Here is an 18735-nt window from a genome sequence, read left to right on the forward strand (position 1 = left end):
TTGTATTAATTTGGATGGAATGTGTAGGCCAAAGGTGTTAACATGATCCAGTCGCTGCCCAGCACTGAACAGTGTTAAACAAGGTCTGGGGGTTGGTATTCAGAGACCTCACCATGCTCAGCGCCGTGACAAATACATTATAAAATTCTGAGCAGAGTTAGAAATGGATTGACTGAAACAGAAAAAGGAAATAAACCAGAATGGGGCCAGGAGCATTGAAATGTGAAGTGTTCAGCGAGGCTTTTATCTTCACAACATCCCTTCTTCCCTTTCCTCTTAGCAGGAGAGAGCGTGTAAAAGGTCCCCTCCCCCCTGTGTGACAGTCTCTGTGGGGTGATGAAAGATGGTAATAACTGTCCCTTTGGAGGAGAAGACGTTAGGTACAATGGGCTGGATCCGGCGTTGGTGCTGTTGTTAAAGTCTAATCCTGGTTCAATCCCAGGTGGTGCTAGGGATTCAGCCGAAGCCTGTGAAGGTGGCGATGTCACTGGGTCCCTCTCTCCTGCCCGCTCTGGCCAGAACATCTCTGAGGATTGGTCTGAAGTCAGCAAGATGAAATTCAGTAAAGACAAGTGCAAAGTAGAGCACTGAGGAAGGAAAAACAAAACGTACAACTGTAAAACGGGGAAGAAGAGCGAGGTGGCGATGCTGCTGGCGAGGATCTGAGCGTTCTAGTGGATCACAAGTAGAATGTGATGCAGCTAAGAAACAGGCTATCGTTCTGGGGTTTTGCTGTGACAACTTTGCCGATAACTTTTTGCCTGCTTGACAATTAACCATGAAATTCTGTGCTTCTGTTTCCACTGATAGTTGTTGTCAGAGGTTATTGTGACACCTTATGAGCTCACACTCACTTTTCACAGATGAGCTGACAATGAGGGTAAAGGTGTAGGCCCCGTTATCACACCAGGCCCCATGGTGCACGGTGCTGCGCACACCCTGTAACAGTGTCAGCCCCAAAGAGCCGGCAGTCCAAACAGAGCAGATGTAACGGGGGATGAGACAAACCGGGGGTAGCGGGGGTGGGGGGGGGTGCTCTGCACTCATATTCATTACCTGGGGAAGGAGGGGTGGGCAGGCCAGGATGTGATGAACTCACAGCTGGGAGGAGCTGGTGTGAAGTGCTTCCAGGGAAGGGCCAAGTTGTGATCTCTGTGTGTCCGCGGGCAGAGTGGGTTAGTGTCCATAGGGGGCCAGGGGTCTCAACACATTCAGACAGGGATGAGCACAAGACCCTCAGCCTCTCCCTGCTCAGGGAGTCAGCCCCCTTGCTGCCAATGGGAGATGCTTGCTGCCGGCCCTCCCACTGGTCACCAGAGATAGTGAGCCCCCAATCAGTGGCAGCTATTTTTGAGTGGGCTGTCCAGTCCTGTGGGGCGATTTGGCTTCTGGGAGCCTGGGGCTGCCGTAATAAACCCCAGAATCTCAGGACAGAGGCTTTTTCATGTCTTCATGTTCTCCCTTTCCTTCCTGTCAGTGCCTCTCAAGGTATCTGCATGGCGGCTCTGTGCCATCGTCCTTGGGCCCATCTGCCTGATCTTGCTGATTCTGGTGATCCGCATGGCTCAACAGGGTGGATGTTTGCAGGGAAAGAGTTGGAGTCGAACATTCGTGGGTTGTAAGTAGGGCCCTACCAAGTTCACTTTGCATTTTGGTCAATTTCACGATCATAGGATTTAAAAAATCATAAATGTCATGATTTCAGCTATTTAAATCTGAAATTTCATGGTGTTGTAACTGTAGGGGTCCTGACCCAAAAGTGGGTAGTGGGTGGGGGAGGGGTTCAAGGTTATTGTACGGGGGTCAGGGTATTGCCTCCCTTACTTCTGCACTGCTTCTGGCTCTGCCTTCAGAGCTGGGCAGCCAGAGAGCAGCAGCTGCGGGCTGGGAGCCCAGCTCCGAAGGCAGAGCTGCCGCCAGCAGCAGCGCAGAAGGGAGGATGGCCTGGTGCAGTATTTCTACCCTTACTTCTGGGCTGCTGCCTGCAGACTTGGGCCCTCGTCCAGCAGCCACCACTCTCCAGCCGCCCTCCCCTCGAGGTGCAGAGCTGGGGCCACACTAACAACGTTCCCCGGAGAACCATCCATAGAAGGATCCCCAAGTGCATCACAGACACTCCTGGCGTTACCCTCTCCCCCTCCCTGAGCGGCAAGATGGTGTCATTAGCCCCCCTGCACAGACTGAGATGGGGAGGAGCTTTCCCCAGGCATGTTCACACAGGAAACCGATGGTGGCCAAGCCAGGAATGGAACCCAGGAACCCTGGCTCAGTCTTTTGTTGTTATTAATGGTGTTTGATTTCTATAGCACCAAAGATGTGCATGGCATCCATGTACCAGTGCGAAGTGTGAGCTGTGTGTCCCACTCAGTGCCTGATCCCAGGAGGCTGCTACAGCTCTCAGCCACGGGCTCTGAGTCCTTTAGCTGCAGCTGTGCAGGGTCACGCTTCCAGCTCTGGTGGGGCCTGTTGTTTACAGAACAGCTAGACACGTCCCTGCTTTGAGGAGATCAGTGTCTGAGTGGAGACAGAACCAGTAGGACATGGGTGGGCCCAAAGAGAGAGGAAACTCTGGGTATTGCAGATATCTGGAGGGAGATCAAGTCCTGTTCCTTATCCAAAAGGTCAGGCCCATGTTGCCTCCCTCTGGGGGTCCCCTTCCTTTCCTCTAGTGGAATCTGGGCTGCTCAGGACACAGTCAGAGGCTGCTGGATGGATGCATCTACGCGGGGGCCAGGAATGGGACAGAGTAGACACACTGTCATAAATATAAAGGGAAGGGTAACAACCTTTATGTATGGAGTAATATAAAATCCCACCTGACCAGAAGGACCAATGGGGAAAGAAGATACTTTCAAATCTGGGGGGGACGGGGAGGAGGTTTTGTTTGTGCTCTCTTTGTGTGTGCCCCCTGGGACAGAGAGAGGGACCAGGCAGGAAAAAACATCTCCTAAAACCCTCCCTGAAATAAGCATCTAAGATTACAAAAATTGTAAGTAAAGCAAGGAAATGTATTAGATTATCTTTTGTTTTAGCTTGTGAATTTTCCCTATGCTAAGAGGGAGGTTTATTCCTGTTTTGTAACTTTGAAGTTGAGCCGAGAGGGGACTCCTCTGTGTTTTAAATCTTTTCATTATCCTGTAAAATGACCTTCCATCCTGATTTTACAGAGGTGCTTCTTTTACTTTTGTCTTTGTAATAAAGTTCTTTTAAGAACTTGATTGGTTTTCAGTGTCCTAAAAACCCAAGGGTCTGGTCTGTGCTCACCTTGTTAACCTATTGGTTGGTATATTATTCTTAAGCCTCCCCAGGAAAGCGGGTGTGGGGGGGAGATAGGGCTCCAAGTGGCCCCTCCTTGAATGTTTGTTTAAATCACTTGGTGGTGGCAGCAATACCATCCAAGGACAAGGAAAGGAATTTGTGCCTTGGGGAAGTTTTTAACCGAAACTGGTGGAATATAAGCTTAGGGGGTCTTTCATGTGGGTCCCCACATCTGTACCCCAGAGTTCAGAGTGGGGAGGGAACCTTGACACACACACACAACTGCATGCTCAGGAAAGTTTATTCTTGTGGTGGGCTGCAGCCACTGAGGGGAAGAGAGGGAAGGGGCAGGAGCGTAACTAGACCAGAGACGCTTAGGGGAAGAGAGTTGGCAGCTGGGGAAGTGAGATCTGGTGTCTCAGGGAGGGAGAGGACAGGCCCTTGATGCAGCAAAGGCATTGGAAAGTCTGGGACGTTGCCTGATCGTGCCCAAGGAGCCCAGTTCTTTTGCATCCCAGGTGCTGAGCTCCCCCTTCAGGCGCAGGCGAGCGACTCCCCTCAGTAGAGTTCATACTTGCAAATGTAGTTGGTTTGCTTATTACAGGGAATATCGTTCCATTTCTTAAAACCTAGAAGGCAAAACAGAAATCACCAGGGCAGGGGAAGGGCGAGTGGGGCCATTCCTGCCCTTACAGTGACCCCCCCTCATTGCACCCTGCTGAGAGAAGACCCCAGCTCCCGTGCAGGAGGCTGCGAGGAGGAGGAGCATGGACGGCAGGTATAATAGGCCAGAGGAGGATAAGACTCCGCAACCAGCCGTCAACCCGCTGCCTTTAGGAGTCTGGGCCTTGGCCCCACCTGCACTCCCCCCCGAGGCCCCTCTCCGGCTCTTCCCCTTTGGGCCCAGCCTCGCTCCGCCCCTTTCTGCCGCCGCTCCTCCTCTTCTCCCCTGAGGCCTGCCCTTGCTCCACCTTTTCCTGTCCCCACTCCATCCCTTCCCTTCCTCGCCGCGTCGTTCTTCTCCTCCAACCCAAGGAGGAGGAGAGGAAAGGAGCGAGTGGCGACGCTGAGAGGTGGGCGGGCGGGGCCGAGCAGGAAGGGGGCTGAGCGGGACTGGGGCTTGGGGCGGGGCTTGGGATGGAGTGTGGACGGGGCATGGGTGGGGCCTTGGGGAGGAGGCCGAGTGTGAGAAGGCCTTGGGTGGGGGGTTCATGGTCTGGGCACCGGGGAAGCTTCTGAAGCTTGCATCAGCCTCCCCAGGTGCCAGAGCATCGTGCCGCCCCTGACAAAGAGGCTGGAGGTGAAGCCCCATGTGCCTCAGACAGGGACAGGCTCCTTCGTTCCCTGAGGGACGCGTGTCAGCGTAACAGTGGAAGACCCTCTTCTATTGTGTTGGAATGTGTCTGATGAGAGCACGACAGGGCCTCTTGGTGCTAGGTGCTGTGTCCAGGCAGATAATCCCTGCCCTCGAGAGCGCACAGTCTAAATAGACAAGAGGTGGAAGGGGAAACTAAGGCCCAGAGTGGGGAAGTGAGTTGACCAAGGTCACCCAGCAGAGCAGTGGCAGGGCTGGGAATAGAAGCCAGGTCTCCTGAGTCACAGTCCGTACATGTCCACTAGGCCACACTGCTCCTCCACCTGCAACTGCTGTTACCTCCCATTACCCCCCGGCTCCCAACAAAAAGACAGAAAGGAGAACACAGAGCCCTGGCCAGCTGCCAGCTGAGAGACAAGCTCAGGAAGAGGGAAGCCAGCTCGCTCTGTGCTGAACGAGCCGTCCCAACCTCCATCTCCTACACATCTGGGTTTGTATGTGGCCCAGAGGTATCATCTCTCCCCACAGGACAGCACTAAGGATTCAGGTTGATGAATTGCTGTGAATTTCACCCTCATTCCTGTTCGCAGAGCCACACAGCCCCAGGAGCGTTATTCAGAAACGGCTCCCACAACTGTTTTGAAGAAGTTTTCACATCAACTTTTAGCTCTGTGTGTGATTGGTCATGCAGGTCACATGGCATCATTTCTGCTCCATGATTGGATGAGTGACACTTTAAAGTAGGAGACAATGGGGGAAAAAATCCTGCCCAGTGTGAGTTTGTGGGGGAAGGAGCATTCGTACCAACGCTGCTGAACACTCAGACCTGAGAGCATCGGATGGGTGGGTGAGTCTGTGTGTCGAACATGGGCCCTGAAGAATGAGTCTGTGATAAATGAAAGGGTGGGGGTAGCTCCCTTTTATGGACACCCAGCCAGCCAGTTAACTATAAAATCTCTCTTAGTAGTTGTTCTCTACTTGCTTTACCTGTAAAGGGTTAAAAAGTCTCACTGCGATGGATAGGTAAAAGGAAGGGAGTGGGCAGCTGGCCAAAAGAGCCAATGGGAAGGCTAGAACTTTTTAAAATTGAGAAAAAACTCCCCTTTTGTCTGTTTGTTATTCCTCTCCTGGAGAGAGGCGGACAGGGCAGAGCGATGCTATAAGAAGCTTGGGGCCAGGTATGAAAAATCCTCAGTATCATACCTAGAAACTGCTCATTTGAACCCCAGATATGTATGTAGATCAGGAATTGTCTAGGAAGATGCAATTAGGTTTATCCCTTTGATTTCTTTATGGCTTGTGGACTCCTCTGTGCTAACCCCGGTGCTTTTTGTTTTGCTTGTAACCTTCAAGCGGGACCTCAAGAAAGCTATTCTTGGTGCTTAATCCTTGTAGTTACTCTTTCCAAATCTAGCAATAGCCTGAGTTTCCAGATTCTTTCTTTCTTTCTTTCTCAATAAAATTTACCTTTTAAAGAACAGAATAGGATTTCTGTGTCTTAAGAGGTTTGTGCACATGTTGTTTAATTAGCTTGTGGCAACAGCTGATTTCCTTCTTTTTCTTTCTCAGCTATCCCCTGGAGGGGGTGTGTGAAAGGGCTTGAGGGTACCCCACAGGAAGGAATTCCCAAGTGTGCCTTCCTGGGTTCTCAAAGGGGGTCTGCACTTGGGTGGTAGTAGCATCTACCAATCCAAGGGCAGAGAAAAGTTGTAACCTTGGAAATAATACAAGCCTGGAGTGGCAAGTATTAATTTTAGAGTCCTTGCAGACGCCCACCTTCTGCACTCAAAGTGCCAGAGTGGGGAATTAGCCTTGACAGAGTTGCTCATGAATTGGCGAGTGAGCTGTTCAGCCAGCTCTCCCTGTTCAGCCAGCTCTCCGTCCTATTGTCAGCCACGGGGACGAGGCCTTCAGCCCCGTTCTTCCCCCCCTACACCACTCCAGCAACACGGACAGCAGGAAGCTGGCTTAATGGCCAGCTGGGGGTTCTCTTGTGTAGGGGAACCCAGCAGAGGGAGCTGCCCTGCCCAGTCCTGGCCTCCCCAAGCCTCTGTGCTCTGGCTGTACAGGTTCCTACTGCCACTATCAGAGCAGCTCTGGGGCTGCTCTAAATTGTCCTGGGGCCAAAATAGCCCCCTGGCTGACTCCAGAATCAGGGTGGCAAAAGCCACAGTAGCACCAACCGAAGAACCCATGTCCTGCCTACGTATCAACTAGTGGGCAATAGCTCTGCTCTGGTCTTTCGCTTCAACTGATCGTCTGGGGCCAAATGTACTGGATGGCCTTCCTCTGACTGGAGCTGAGCCTCAAACTGGGATGCTTGCAGGAGGAGTTACCAGGTGAGATGAGGGGAGCGGGAGTGGCAGTGTGAGTTGAGGGAGAGAGGCAGGGTGACAGGACAGGAGGCCATCTCCACAGAGAGAGCTGGAGTGTGTGGCCAGGGTGTGTGTCTTGGCTTCTTTGTTGGTGCATGTGTGTTTGAACCGACTGCTTACCGCTTTTGCTCAGCAGCTCGACACAGTACTCGCCACCATTATCATTGTTTGGTTCCTTGGCTTCCCAAGCATTGTAGCAATACGGGGAGCGATCTGTCCACCTCCAGCTTCTGGTCTGCAGAGACAGGGGAGAAAGGTTGTGGGGTCCCACGGAGAAGAGACTTTGGTGACAAGGCACCATAGAAACACCTAAACCCAATACAGAAGTGCCCTATTCAGGCAGTGGGAGAGAGTCGGGGAAGGGCCGTGGGGCAGTCAGTGGGGAGAGGCCAGCTCAGGGGGAGGGGCCCTGGAGACGCTGATATTAACACTTAGCACATAAACCTCATTTTCTACCTTACAAGCCTGAATTAACTAATTATCTCGTGATGGAGCAGAGTCACTCTGGAGTGTCGGCAAGGCCCGCCAGGGGGCACTGTTGGTTTAAGGTGGGTGATCTCATCCTGCTTAAGCAAAATAAAACGGCATTTGTGATGGAGATGCTGGATGGATCAGGGAATGGGACTCAGCACCAGCACCAGTCTGACCCCAAGTTAAGAGGACTGGCTAGTGCAGTAGAATCAGGGCATGGGACACGGGGCCTTTCACCTCTACGTGTGCTGGCTCTGGCCTGGCCTCAGCTCGTGGGGGGACTAGCTGGCTTTGGGGGTCAGAGAACTAGTTCCAATCCATTGCGAGGCCAGGGGGAGCTGGATGGCTGAGGAGACTAAAGAATGGGATACAGAGCCTCTCACTTCTCTCACTCTGGGTCCAGTCTAGTCCCAGGTCGGGGGATCCAGGGCCTGAGTCTGTGCGTGCTATTTGGGGAGCTTCCTGACCCCAGCGCCTCCCTAGCAGAGGGGAGGGAAAGGAAACAGATGGAGACAACGTTTCAGATGGAGCTTGATAAGTTTACGAAGGGGGTGGCGTGACGGGGTTGCCGGCCATAGCACGGGCTGGACTCAGTGACCCTGGAGGTTCTTTCCAGTCCTATGTTCATAACGGCTCCATCCCACTCTCGGGCCTCCTTCCCAGCCTGTGACTCCTCCCCCTTCGTGCCCCTACCCTAAGGAGCTGGGGGCTCTCCTACAAAGAACCAGGCGAGGACGGGATCCCCAAGCTGAGGGAGCGACCAGCAGTGTCGGGGACAGCGCAGAGGTCAAGGGGGAGCAGAGGCTCAAGTCTTGAGCTGGAAAAAGTGGCTAGAAAACTTGGTCAGAGTGGAGTGGAGACAGGATGCGGGGTGCAGGGGGAGGGCACGGCACATTGCGTGAGCTGGCAGCGGGGAAGGGCGATGGGACAGTAGTTGGAGAGGCAGGTGTGGGTCATAGGTCAGTTTGATGATGGGGGAGACCAGGCCCTGGCTGTATTTAGAAGGGAAAATCCAAAGGGGAGTCGGAGCTTATGGTAGGATGGAGATGGAAAGAGTACAGGAGGACAGGAGTTAAGGGTGAGGTGCAGATGGGAGACCCTGGCAGCCCCTATGAAGGGCTCATAGGTCATTGTCTCTGACAACCTGGGAAGCCTCCAATAGGAGGAGCAGCTGTCAGAGGCAAAGCAGGCTCTGGGCACTCACCTGCCGGTGGTCGTGCAGTCCGATCCAGACGCTATCCTTGGAGTGCGAGTTGCTGATGTAGCTGGCCACCCTGTCCCCTTCTGCCTCAGTGAGAATGGAGGCGAGATGGGCCCCTTTGTGGAGGTACTGACACTGCATCTGTGGCAGGGACATCAGCGAGGCCTGTTACCCCCCTGCAGGAGGACGCAGTTTGGCACTGGTGTGGGGTCCTGCCCCACCAGGCTGCAGCAGGAGCAGGGACGGCTGTGAGGGGAGGGAGCCCCCTCTCAGTGCCTCTTCCCGAGCCCCAGGGCCTGGCACCAGCCACGTCACTTCTGCAGCCTCCCCACCCATCCTCTGCAGGGGTACACACTGGGGTAAATGGTGATGTCACCAAACCCCTTCAGCCCCTGCCCACTAACCCACCCCGTGGATCCCTGAAAAGAGCCTCGTACCTCAGCATCTGACCAGGTCATCTTTTCAAGGAAATACCCATAGCAGTGGCCTTCGTAGAGCAGCCAGTTAGGGAGACAGGACGTGGCCCCTATTCCTGATCCGAGAGAGGAGATGGGACTGGGGGAGAGAATAGTGTGGTGAGAGGCTGTTTCAGAGAAAAGAATGGGAGCAGAGCTGCCAGCTGTCATAGAATCATAGAATATCAGGGTTGGAAGGGACCCCAGAAGGTCATCTAGTTCAACCCCCTGCTCAAAGCAGGACCAATTCCCAGTTAAATCATCCCAGCCAGGGCTTGGTCAAGCCTGACCTTAAAAACCTCTAAGGAAGGAGATTCTACCACCTCCCTAGGTAACGCATTCCAGTGTTTCACCACCCTCTTAGTGAAAAAGTTTTTCCTAATATCCAATCTAAACCTCCCCCACTGCAACTTGAGACCATTACTCCTCGTTCTGTCATCTGCTACCATTGAGAACAGTCTAGAGCCATCCTCTTTGGAACCCCCTTTCAGGTAGTTGAAAGCAGCTATCAAATCCCCCCTCATTCTTCTCTTCTGCAGGCTAAACAATCCCAGCTCCCTCAGCCTCTCCTCATAACTCATGTGTTCCAGTCCCCTAATCATTTTTGTTGCCCTTCGCTGGACTCTCTCCAATTTATCCACATCCTTCTTGAAGCGTGGGGCCCAAAACTGGACACAGTACTCCAGATGAGGCCTCACCAATGTCGAATAGAGGGGAACGATCACGTCCCTCGATCTGCTCGCTATGCCCCTACTTATACATCCCAAAATGCCATTGGCCTTCTTGGCAACAAGGGCACACTGCTGACTCATATCCAGCTTCTCGTCCACTGTCACCCCTAGGTCCTTTTCCGCAGAACTGCTGCCTAGCCATTCGGTCCCTAGTCTGAATCATTCCAGCTTCCCCGGATCTCCAAAAATCCTGTTACTTTCAATGGGGCTGAAGCCATGCAGTGAGGCTGTCCTAGTAAAAATTACCACTGTCTCCTTCCCAAGGGGACAGGGACTGGGCTTGCCTCATGGAAGATGATCTGTGCACGAGCACTGGGGAACCTGACAGGGAGGGGTATTAAGGGGGTTGAGTCAGAGTACACAGGGGATGGTGGGGTAAGGGTGGGAAGCACTGGGTGTCATGGGGACACTGGTGGGACTGGGAGCAGAGGGGAGGTTGGGGACACTGGAGTATAGTAGAGGCTGAAGGGACACCACAGCCCTGTGGTGATTTGCCAACCTAGTGAGGAGGGCTTTAAACTAGGTTCAAAAGGGATGGGTGACAAAATCCCACATGTGACCTTAACAGAGGCTAAATGTTGGTGGGGGAGGGGAGAAGGAAAATTACAATGGGGTCTTAGGAGCAACAAGAGGGAGAACAGTGCGGGAATCTGCTGTACATCTCAGACGTCTATACACAAATGGAAGGAGTATGGGGAATAAATGGAAGAACTGGAAGTATTAGTATATAAGCTACACTATGACTTAATTGGTATCAAAGTGAGTTGGTGGGATAAATCTCCTGACTGGAATATTGGTAGAGAGAGGCATAGCTAATTCAGGAAGGACAGGCAGAGAAAAAAGGAAGGGGTGTTGTATTAGATATCAAGAATATTAACTTGTTCTGAGGTCCAGAAGGTGAGAAGCAGACCAACTGAAAGTCTCTGGGTAAAGAAAAAAGGGGAAAAAAGAGAGGTGATGTCATGGTAGGGATCTCCTCTAGCCCACCACATCAGGAGGAGGATGGGGTATTTCTAGAACAAATAACGGAAATATCCAAAAGACAAGACCTGGTAGTAATGGGGGGACTTCAACTTCCCAGATATCTACTGGAAAAGTAATATGGCAAAACATAACATTTCAAAACATTCTTAGAATGTATTGGGAATAACTTATTATTTCCAAGAGTGGAGAAATAAAAAGGGGAAAAGCCGCATTAGACTTAATTCTGACCAGCAGGGAGGATTTGGCTGTGAATCTGAAGTTTGAAGATAATTTGGTGAAAGTGACCATGCAATGAAAGATTTTATGATTCTAAGGAAGAGTAGGAATTACAGCAACAGAGTTCTTGCTCCTACTCTTGGAGTTGCTGTAGGAATTACAGCAACAGAATAAACACAATGGACCCTCAAGCCCTTTCATCCCCCCTCCGGGGAAGAGCTGAGAAAGCCACAGCTAATTTCCTTTGTTTTCTATCAGCTAATCAAGCAACATGCACAAACCCCTTAGGACACCAAAAAATCCAATCCTGTTCTTAAAAAAGGTAAATTTTTTAAAAACAAAAAGGAAAAAAATTACATCTGGAACTTAGCTTTTTGCGAGATCTTAAAAGAAACAATTACAAAAATTAAGCACCCAAGGTAGCTTTCTTGGGGGTTCAGCTTAAAGGTTACAAGCTGTCAAGGTTCCTTCCCCACTCTGAACTCTAGGGTACAGATGTGGGGACCTGCATGAAAACCTCCTAAGCTTACTTTCACCAGCTTAGGTTAAAACTTCCCCAAGGTACAAATTAATTTTATCCTTTGCCCCTGGATTTCCACTGCCACCACCAAACTTTAACTGGGTTTACTGGGAAATGTAGTTTGGACACATCTTTCCCCCCAAAATCCTCCCAACCCTTGCACCCCACTTCCTGGGGAAGGTTTGGTAAAAATCCTCACCAATTTGCATAGGTGACCACAAACCCTTGGATCTTAGGACAATGAAAAAGCATTCAGTTTGCTTACAAGAAGACCTTTAATAGAAGTAAAGGAATCACCTCTGTAAAATCAGGATGGTAGATACCTTACAGGGTAATTAGATTCAAAACATAGAGAATCCCTCTAGGCAAAACCTTAAGTTACAAAAAAGACACACAGACAGGGATAGTCATTCTATTCAACACAGTTCTTTTTTCAGCCATTTAAAGAAATCATAATCTAACACATACCTAGCTAGATTACTTACTAAAAGTTCTAAGACTCCATTCCTGTTCTGTCCCTGGCAAAAGCAGCATACAAAGAGACCCAGACCCTTTGTTTTTCTCCCTCCTCCCATCTTTTGAAAGTATCTGGTCTCCTCATTGGTCATTTTGGTCAGGTGCCAGCGAGGTTACCTTTAGCTTCTTAACCCTTTACAGGTGAGAGGATTTTTCCTCTGGCCAGGAGGGATTTCAAAGGGGTTTACCCTTCCCTTTATATTTATGACACAAGCAAACAAAAGCATCAGGGGTTAGCAGAGAGGAGATCCACAAGCCAAAATAAAAGAAATAAACCTAATTGTGTCTTCCTAAACATCCCTAATTTACTTACATATTTGGGTTGTTAAAAGGAGTTCTAGATATGATCTGATGGTTTTCATATCTGGTTCAAACTTTACACAGCATTCCTGCTGCCGGTCTCTGCAGCCCCAAAAGCAACAGACAAAGGGAAAGTTTCTTTCCCCATTTTAAAAAGTTCTACCTTCCCATTGGCTCTTTTGGTCAGGTGCTCACTCTTTTTCTTTTACCTGTGGGCTTGTTAACCCTTTACAGGTAAAGCAAGCAGAGAACAGACCAAGAGGGATTTTATCGCTAACGGGCTGGCTGGCTGTCCATCAAAGGGAGCTACTCCCCCCGCCTCTTCATTGGTCACAGCTGTGGTTACAATACTAGGTGCTTGTCCTGTCCTATTTCTATTTCTGCAAGGCCCCATATAATAGCCAAGCATTCCAGTTCACATGGGGAAAATCTGGACTCATGGGGTGTTAATTTGCGGCTTCCATAAGCAACAGGGCGCTGCTTTCCTGCTGCAGTGCTGCACCTGCAGCTGCCAAGCGGTGCAATGCCGGTCACTAAAGAGACGGAGTTGGATCTGGATCTGCTCATGCCGGCGCAGTCATAACTGCTTCCTTTAACTTTCTGAACGCCTCATCATGGTCTGGGCCCCAGGCCCATTGTCGGTTTCTATTTATTAGGGACCACAGGGCTCTGCAAATTTCAGCAAAATTTGGTATAAAATCCTGAACAAATCCCATAGCTCCTAATAACACTCTAACTGAACGCACCTCCACTGCCTTTGGGACGGTACTTATGATTTCCACTCTTTGGTTACTGATAGTACCTAAGTATTCAACTTCTCGTTGTACCAGCTGTGCCTTGTCCTAGGATAATGTAAAGCCTGTTTTCTCCACTATTCTCAGGACCAGCTTAGTTCGATGTTTACACTCCTCCTGGGAAGCGGCTGTTATCAGTATGTCATCCACATAAGAAGTAACCCACGGCTTATCCGAATCAGGGAGTTGAGCCCACACCCTTGTCACGTTGCATGTGCTGTAGCTGGAGCATCGTGGTATCCCATGGGGACACGTCGAAATGTCAGCTGTTTGTTCTGGAACGTACAAGCAAATCGAGACTGACTCTCAGGGGTTAACGGAACGGCAAAGAAACAGTCAGCAATATCCAATACAGAGAAACACTTAGCAGCTGCCGCTGTGCCAGCCGGTATAGCTGGGAGATTACTACGACTGGTGCCATCGGGACTATAGCTGCCTTGATTTTTCTATAATCAATTGTGAGGCGCCACCTTCCGTCCACTTTCCGCACAGGCCAGAGCGGAGAATTGTATGGACTTTGGCACTCCGCCACCACTTCTCGTTCTTTTAAATCCTGTAGCAATTCTTCTACATGCGGAACAGCTTCTGCAGGACAGGGATATTGAGGAACTGGTTTTACAAAGTCTCCTACTATTTCCACTGCTGCTTGTATGCCCCAATTCGGATTTCTTCTCGGCCCACACCACAGGGACCTCCTGTGTCCATTCGTTATCTGGTAACGCCACAGCTGCTATGGCTTTGCAAGCTCCTTTCCTTAATCCTCCTGAAATCACCTGCTCACTCACAATCCTGGTCTCCCTTTTCTACAGCCAACCTCCTGCCAGATCAATCATCCGTTTCTCCTGCTGTACCACATCTGCACCTAAGATGGCATTTTCGGTCATGCTGTTCCAGACCACTGCATCTGTCCAAAACTTACTGTGTCCTATCATCCATGACAGATTTTTTTAATAAAATCCCTTTCACTCCTGTGCCCTGAAATCCAAATAAAGGTATAGTCTGTCCTTTCTGCACATCCCCCTGCCCCGATTTCATCAGATTTACCTCCGCTCCTGTATCAATTAATACTAGCATCCATTGTATGTTTCCTCCCGCCCCCACCTGCCCCGCTTCCACCTAAGGTCTAGGTGGGGCTGCAATTTAGCCACTAATGTCCAGTCTTGGGGGCTGGGGTTGCTAAGGGTGAGGCAACGCTACTGAGAGGTGGAGCTACCCTGATGGGAAGCTGCCACGTCCATCTGAGCCAATTCCTGGGATAACAAGCCGTAAGGGCCTACCAGATCTCCGCACCTGTTCCCACAATCTCAACAGCCTTAGCCCCAGGTTGTGGCACAGGCTGTGACTTGGTCCCTGCCAAATCACTCACAGCATTTAACAAAACCTCTAAAGGCTGTCCATCTAAACAAACCAGATCTGCGCCTTTCTCCTGGAGCAAAGCCCATATTGGTGCTCACACTGATCCTCCACCGGACCCACCCCGTCCTTTGTTGGATCGTCCCACTCCACGTCCCATACCGGCATGATTAGGACCCCTGTAGCCTGCTTGGTGGCTCTAAGAAACCTCGCTGACTGCCTTCCAGGAGCAGCCACTTATTCTGCTTACGACCTTCTCTGCCTCCCGGGCCAGTTAATCAGTCCAACTCCTCTTGAGATCCTATAAACACCTTAATAGGTTCCCTGAAACCATCATATAACAAATCTGTTACCACCCCCGCTGGGCGCCTCCAAGAGGCAATACTTCCCCTCTCGCAAGCACAGAGTCTGAGTGTAGCAAAAGCCTTTTAATAACAGAGAGAAACAATGTGGCATTATGTTGGGGAAACACCCCCAACAGGATTCAGAACACAACCCATGAGCAAAAAACCCACCCCAAGCAAATTGGGCCATGTCCTTTCCCTTTGGTTCTTGAGTCCAGCAACCCCAAATCACCCAAAGTCCCAAAAGTCCAACAACCAAAAAGTCTCTGCCCCTGTTCAGTGCAGCCCCAGAGTTTGAAAGTTTATCTGCAGAGTTTTACCTCCCCACCTGGGTGGAGATGGAGGGAGGTTAAGGGGCACCTTACATGGTCCAAAGATGATCGCTCCACCAGCTGTCCCACAAATCACTCAGCTCTGCCAGCCGCCCCCATGAGCTGCTCCAGGCATCCCACAAACTGCTCCACTCCACCAGCCGCTCTGCTCTGCCAGCTGTCCCCAAACTGCTCCGCACTATTTCTTCAGGCTCCCCCGCTACTTAACACAACACTCAGGGATTTCAGCTCTTAGTCAGTTCAGCTCTTTTGGGATTTCAGCTTGTAGTAGAGGAGCTTCAATGCTGGTGCACCATTGGCCCAAAGTGAATTCAGCTCAGCAGCCTGTAACTAGACTCCTAACGGAATCAAAATTAGCTCTGATATTCCACAGTGAAGAAAGTGCAATTAGAATGTAAGGCCCCCACCAGGGGACTCATACCACCAGGTATCAATACCTATCCCCAGCCATTTTCCATTCACTGGGAATTGGAATCCATGACCCTTGCCTAGCGAGTGCTGCTTAGGTGATGGTGAGTCCCTCCATCATAACAAAAGGCCACGTACAGTTCCACTGTCCTTGATTCACATAATCAGGATAATAACAGTTTATTCCTGCCCCAATAACAGAGAAACTAGGGCTCCTACAGCAGCCAAAGTGACCATCTAGGTGGGGTGGGAGTGTCTATGCAAAATGAGATCAGGCCCTGAAGTTCTTTTCCACAACCCACCATGACTCGCCACCAGATGTCAGGGTAGAGCTCATCCTGACTCTGCTCACATCGGTATATCAATGTTATGGTAGGTGGGCTGACTTGCTGCTTCACTCCCATACTTTTTGCCAGGTCATAATAACACCCCCTCCCTTTTGCCCTTCTTTTCCTCTTTCATATATTCATGTGGAGGTGGTAGGGCACTTGGCTTTACATATTCCTCCTCCTTGTCTTGCGCTTTTCCCCTCTGCCGCTCCGTCACAGCATTTTCCCTATCCTCCTCGTCCCAGCGATTATGTTCAAAAGCCATGCTGCACATAGTTTTCCTAGCCACCAAAGCAGATTCCATCTTATTAATCACTTCAATGCATTTCTTATGATGCTCTTTTCCAGGTGGCTTTGTAGCCTGTTTAGTTTGTGCATCCATATCACATGCCAATTCCTGACAAATCTGAGTGAAAGTGGCCATCTGCTGGATGTTAGTTACATTTTGTGTCAGAGCAGTTTGCAGGTCTCTTTTCATCCCCTCATTTTGCAATCTCAGCTTCTCCAGCTCCTGTTGCAAACTTTCCTTCTCCTGTTTCCAAATCTCCCGCTACTTGTTCACAGCCTGATACATAATCCACACAGCAGCTGTCAAGGTTCCCTCCCCACTCTGACAAATAATTAACAGCAGGACAACACCCTCAGGAACCCCCTCTAAGAACTGCTCCATTTGCATTAGGAGAGACAGATCTTCCAGAGATTTAACGCTTGCTCCTGATATCCAGACATCCCAATTTTTCACTATGTGGTTGGCGTGCCGGAAAAATGCCACGTCTGGTTTCCACGTTAGGGCTCTGAACCACTGACAGGCATGCTCAGGTGTTAGCTCCATTCTAATTCTGGCCTTTTTAAAAAAGGTTTGTAGCTGTTCTTGTGTTCCTTGGCATTTCAGCTGCCACCTCTGTTAGGGTCCACTGAGCTGAGGTATCAGCTCCACCATATACTGGTGTGGAGAGATGCTGTACCCAAGTCAGGCCCTTTTGAAATTTTCTAAGAAGGCCTCTGTATCATTGCCTAGTTTGTAGGTGGGGAAGTTTTTGGAATGGGGAGCGGTACCTGGAGAAGGATTGTTAGGGTTGTCTGGTAGACCCAGCTTACCCTTTCCAGAGCTAAGCGCTTCCGCTCTAACTCCGTCTCCAAGCATTTTGCCTGCATTTCCGCCTCCAAGCGTTTCACCTCTTTTTCCTCTCCTCTGCTTCCAACTCCAAGCATTTTAAATCCATTTGTCTATCATGTTCTTTCTGTTTTTGGTCATCCTTCAATCTGGCTAATTCCCATTTTTTCTGGACCTCACTTTCCATCATCCCAGCCTTCCTGCGCTTAGCCTAGCCTAACCCGAGAGCTAGTGTCAAGGTTCCTTCCCCACTCTGAACTCTAGGGTACAGATGTGGGGACCTGCATGAAAACCTCCTAAGCTTACTTTTACCAGCTTAGGTTAAAACTTCCCCAAGGTACAAATTATTTTACCCCTTGCCCTTGGATTTCCACTGCCACCACCAAACTTTATCTGGGTTCCTGAAAAAATGTAATTTGGACACGTCTTTCCCCCCAAAATCCTCCTAACCCTTGCATCCCACTTCCTGGGGAAGGTTTGGTAAAAATCCTCACCAATTTGCATAGGTGACCACAGACCCAAACACCTGGATCTTAGAACAATGAAAAAGCATTCAGTTTTCTTACAAGAAGACTTTTAATAGAAGTAGAAAAGGAATCACCTCTGTAAAATCAGGATGGTAGATACCTTACAGGGTAATTAGATTCAAAACATAGAGAATCCCTCTAGCAAAACCTTAAGTTACAAAAAAGACACACAGACAGGAATATTCATTCTATTCAGCACAGCTATTTTCTCAGCCATTTAAAGAAATCATAATCTAACACATACCTAGCTAGATTACTTACTAAGTTCTAAGGCTCCATTCCTGTTCTGTCCCCGGAAAAAGCATCACACAGACAGACCCAGACCCTTTGTTTCTCTCCCTCCTCCCAGCTTTTGAAAGTATCTTGTCCCCTCATTGGTCATTTTGGTCAGGTGCCAGCGAGGTTACCTTTAGCTTCTTAACCCTTTACAGGTGAGAGGATTTTTCCTCTGGCCAGGAGGGATTTTAAAGGGATTTACCTTTCCCTTTATATTTATGACAGCTAGAAAGAAAGAAAAAAAAAACAGCTTGTGAATTCCCTTGCTGTAACTTAACTACTCTGCCCTCAAGCAAAGAAAAAAAAAACTCCAGCTGCTCTCAACTAAAAAAAAAAAAAAAAAACCCTAAAAAATTGTCCTTTTAAAAAAAACCAAAAACACTCTCCTTGGTTTTCAAGTAGCGAAAAGAAAAAATGTGTCCTTTTAAAATCCTGAGGTCTGTGCTTCTGGTTCAAAATGATCCCACCGTGCTGCCACCATGTCAGGGTTCCCTCCTCACTCTGAACTCTGGGGTACAGCTGTGGGGACCCCCTAAGCTTATTTTTACCAGCTGAGTCTAAAAACTTCCCCAAGGCACGAATCCTTTCCTTGTCCTTGGACGGTATTTGCTGCCGCCACAAAGTGATTTAGACAAAAATTCAGGAAAAGGCTCACTTGGAGTCCCTTGTTCCCCAAAATATTCCCCCAAGCCCTTTCACCCCCTTTCCTGGGGAGGCTTGAAAATAATGTGAGTACTGACCAGACCCTTTGTCCCTAGGATGCTGAAAATCAAACAGGTTCTTAAAGGAAGAACTTTATTTAAAGAAAAAAGTAAAAGAATCACACCTGCAAAATCAGGATGGAAGGTAACTTTACAGGGTAATAAAAAGATTTAAACACAGAGGATTCCCCTCTAGGCTCAGCTTCAAAGTTACA

The 18735-nt window shown here is 49.6% G+C and overlaps 1 protein-coding gene across 2 annotated transcripts; it reads right to left on the reverse strand.

Annotated features, from left to right (window-relative positions):
* Window positions 1-3541: 3541 nt before the first annotated feature.
* Window positions 3542-12499, reverse strand: LOC311514819 (C-type lectin mannose-binding isoform-like). 2 transcript variants are annotated; one of them, XM_084617516.1, is made up of 5 exons: window positions 12356-12499; window positions 9058-9175; window positions 8624-8761; window positions 7069-7183; window positions 3542-3887 (listed from the first exon to the last, which is right to left on the reverse strand). In XM_084617516.1, exons 2-5 carry the CDS (start codon window positions 9076-9078, stop codon window positions 3817-3819), a joined length of 345 nt encoding a protein of 114 aa, XP_084473642.1. In that variant the 5' UTR covers window positions 9079-9175; window positions 12356-12499; the 3' UTR covers window positions 3542-3816. The 2 variants fall into 2 exon arrangements, with proteins under 2 accessions (XP_084473642.1, XP_084473643.1); XM_084617517.1 differs by lacking the exon at window positions 12356-12499 and adding an exon at window positions 12012-12090.
* Between the last annotated feature and the right edge of the window lie 6236 nt (window positions 12500-18735).

This window comes from Lepidochelys olivacea (assembly GCF_965140295.1).
Source record: "Lepidochelys olivacea isolate rLepOli2 genome assembly, chromosome: 1".
Classification (NCBI taxonomy): Eukaryota; Metazoa; Chordata; order Testudines; family Cheloniidae; genus Lepidochelys; species Lepidochelys olivacea.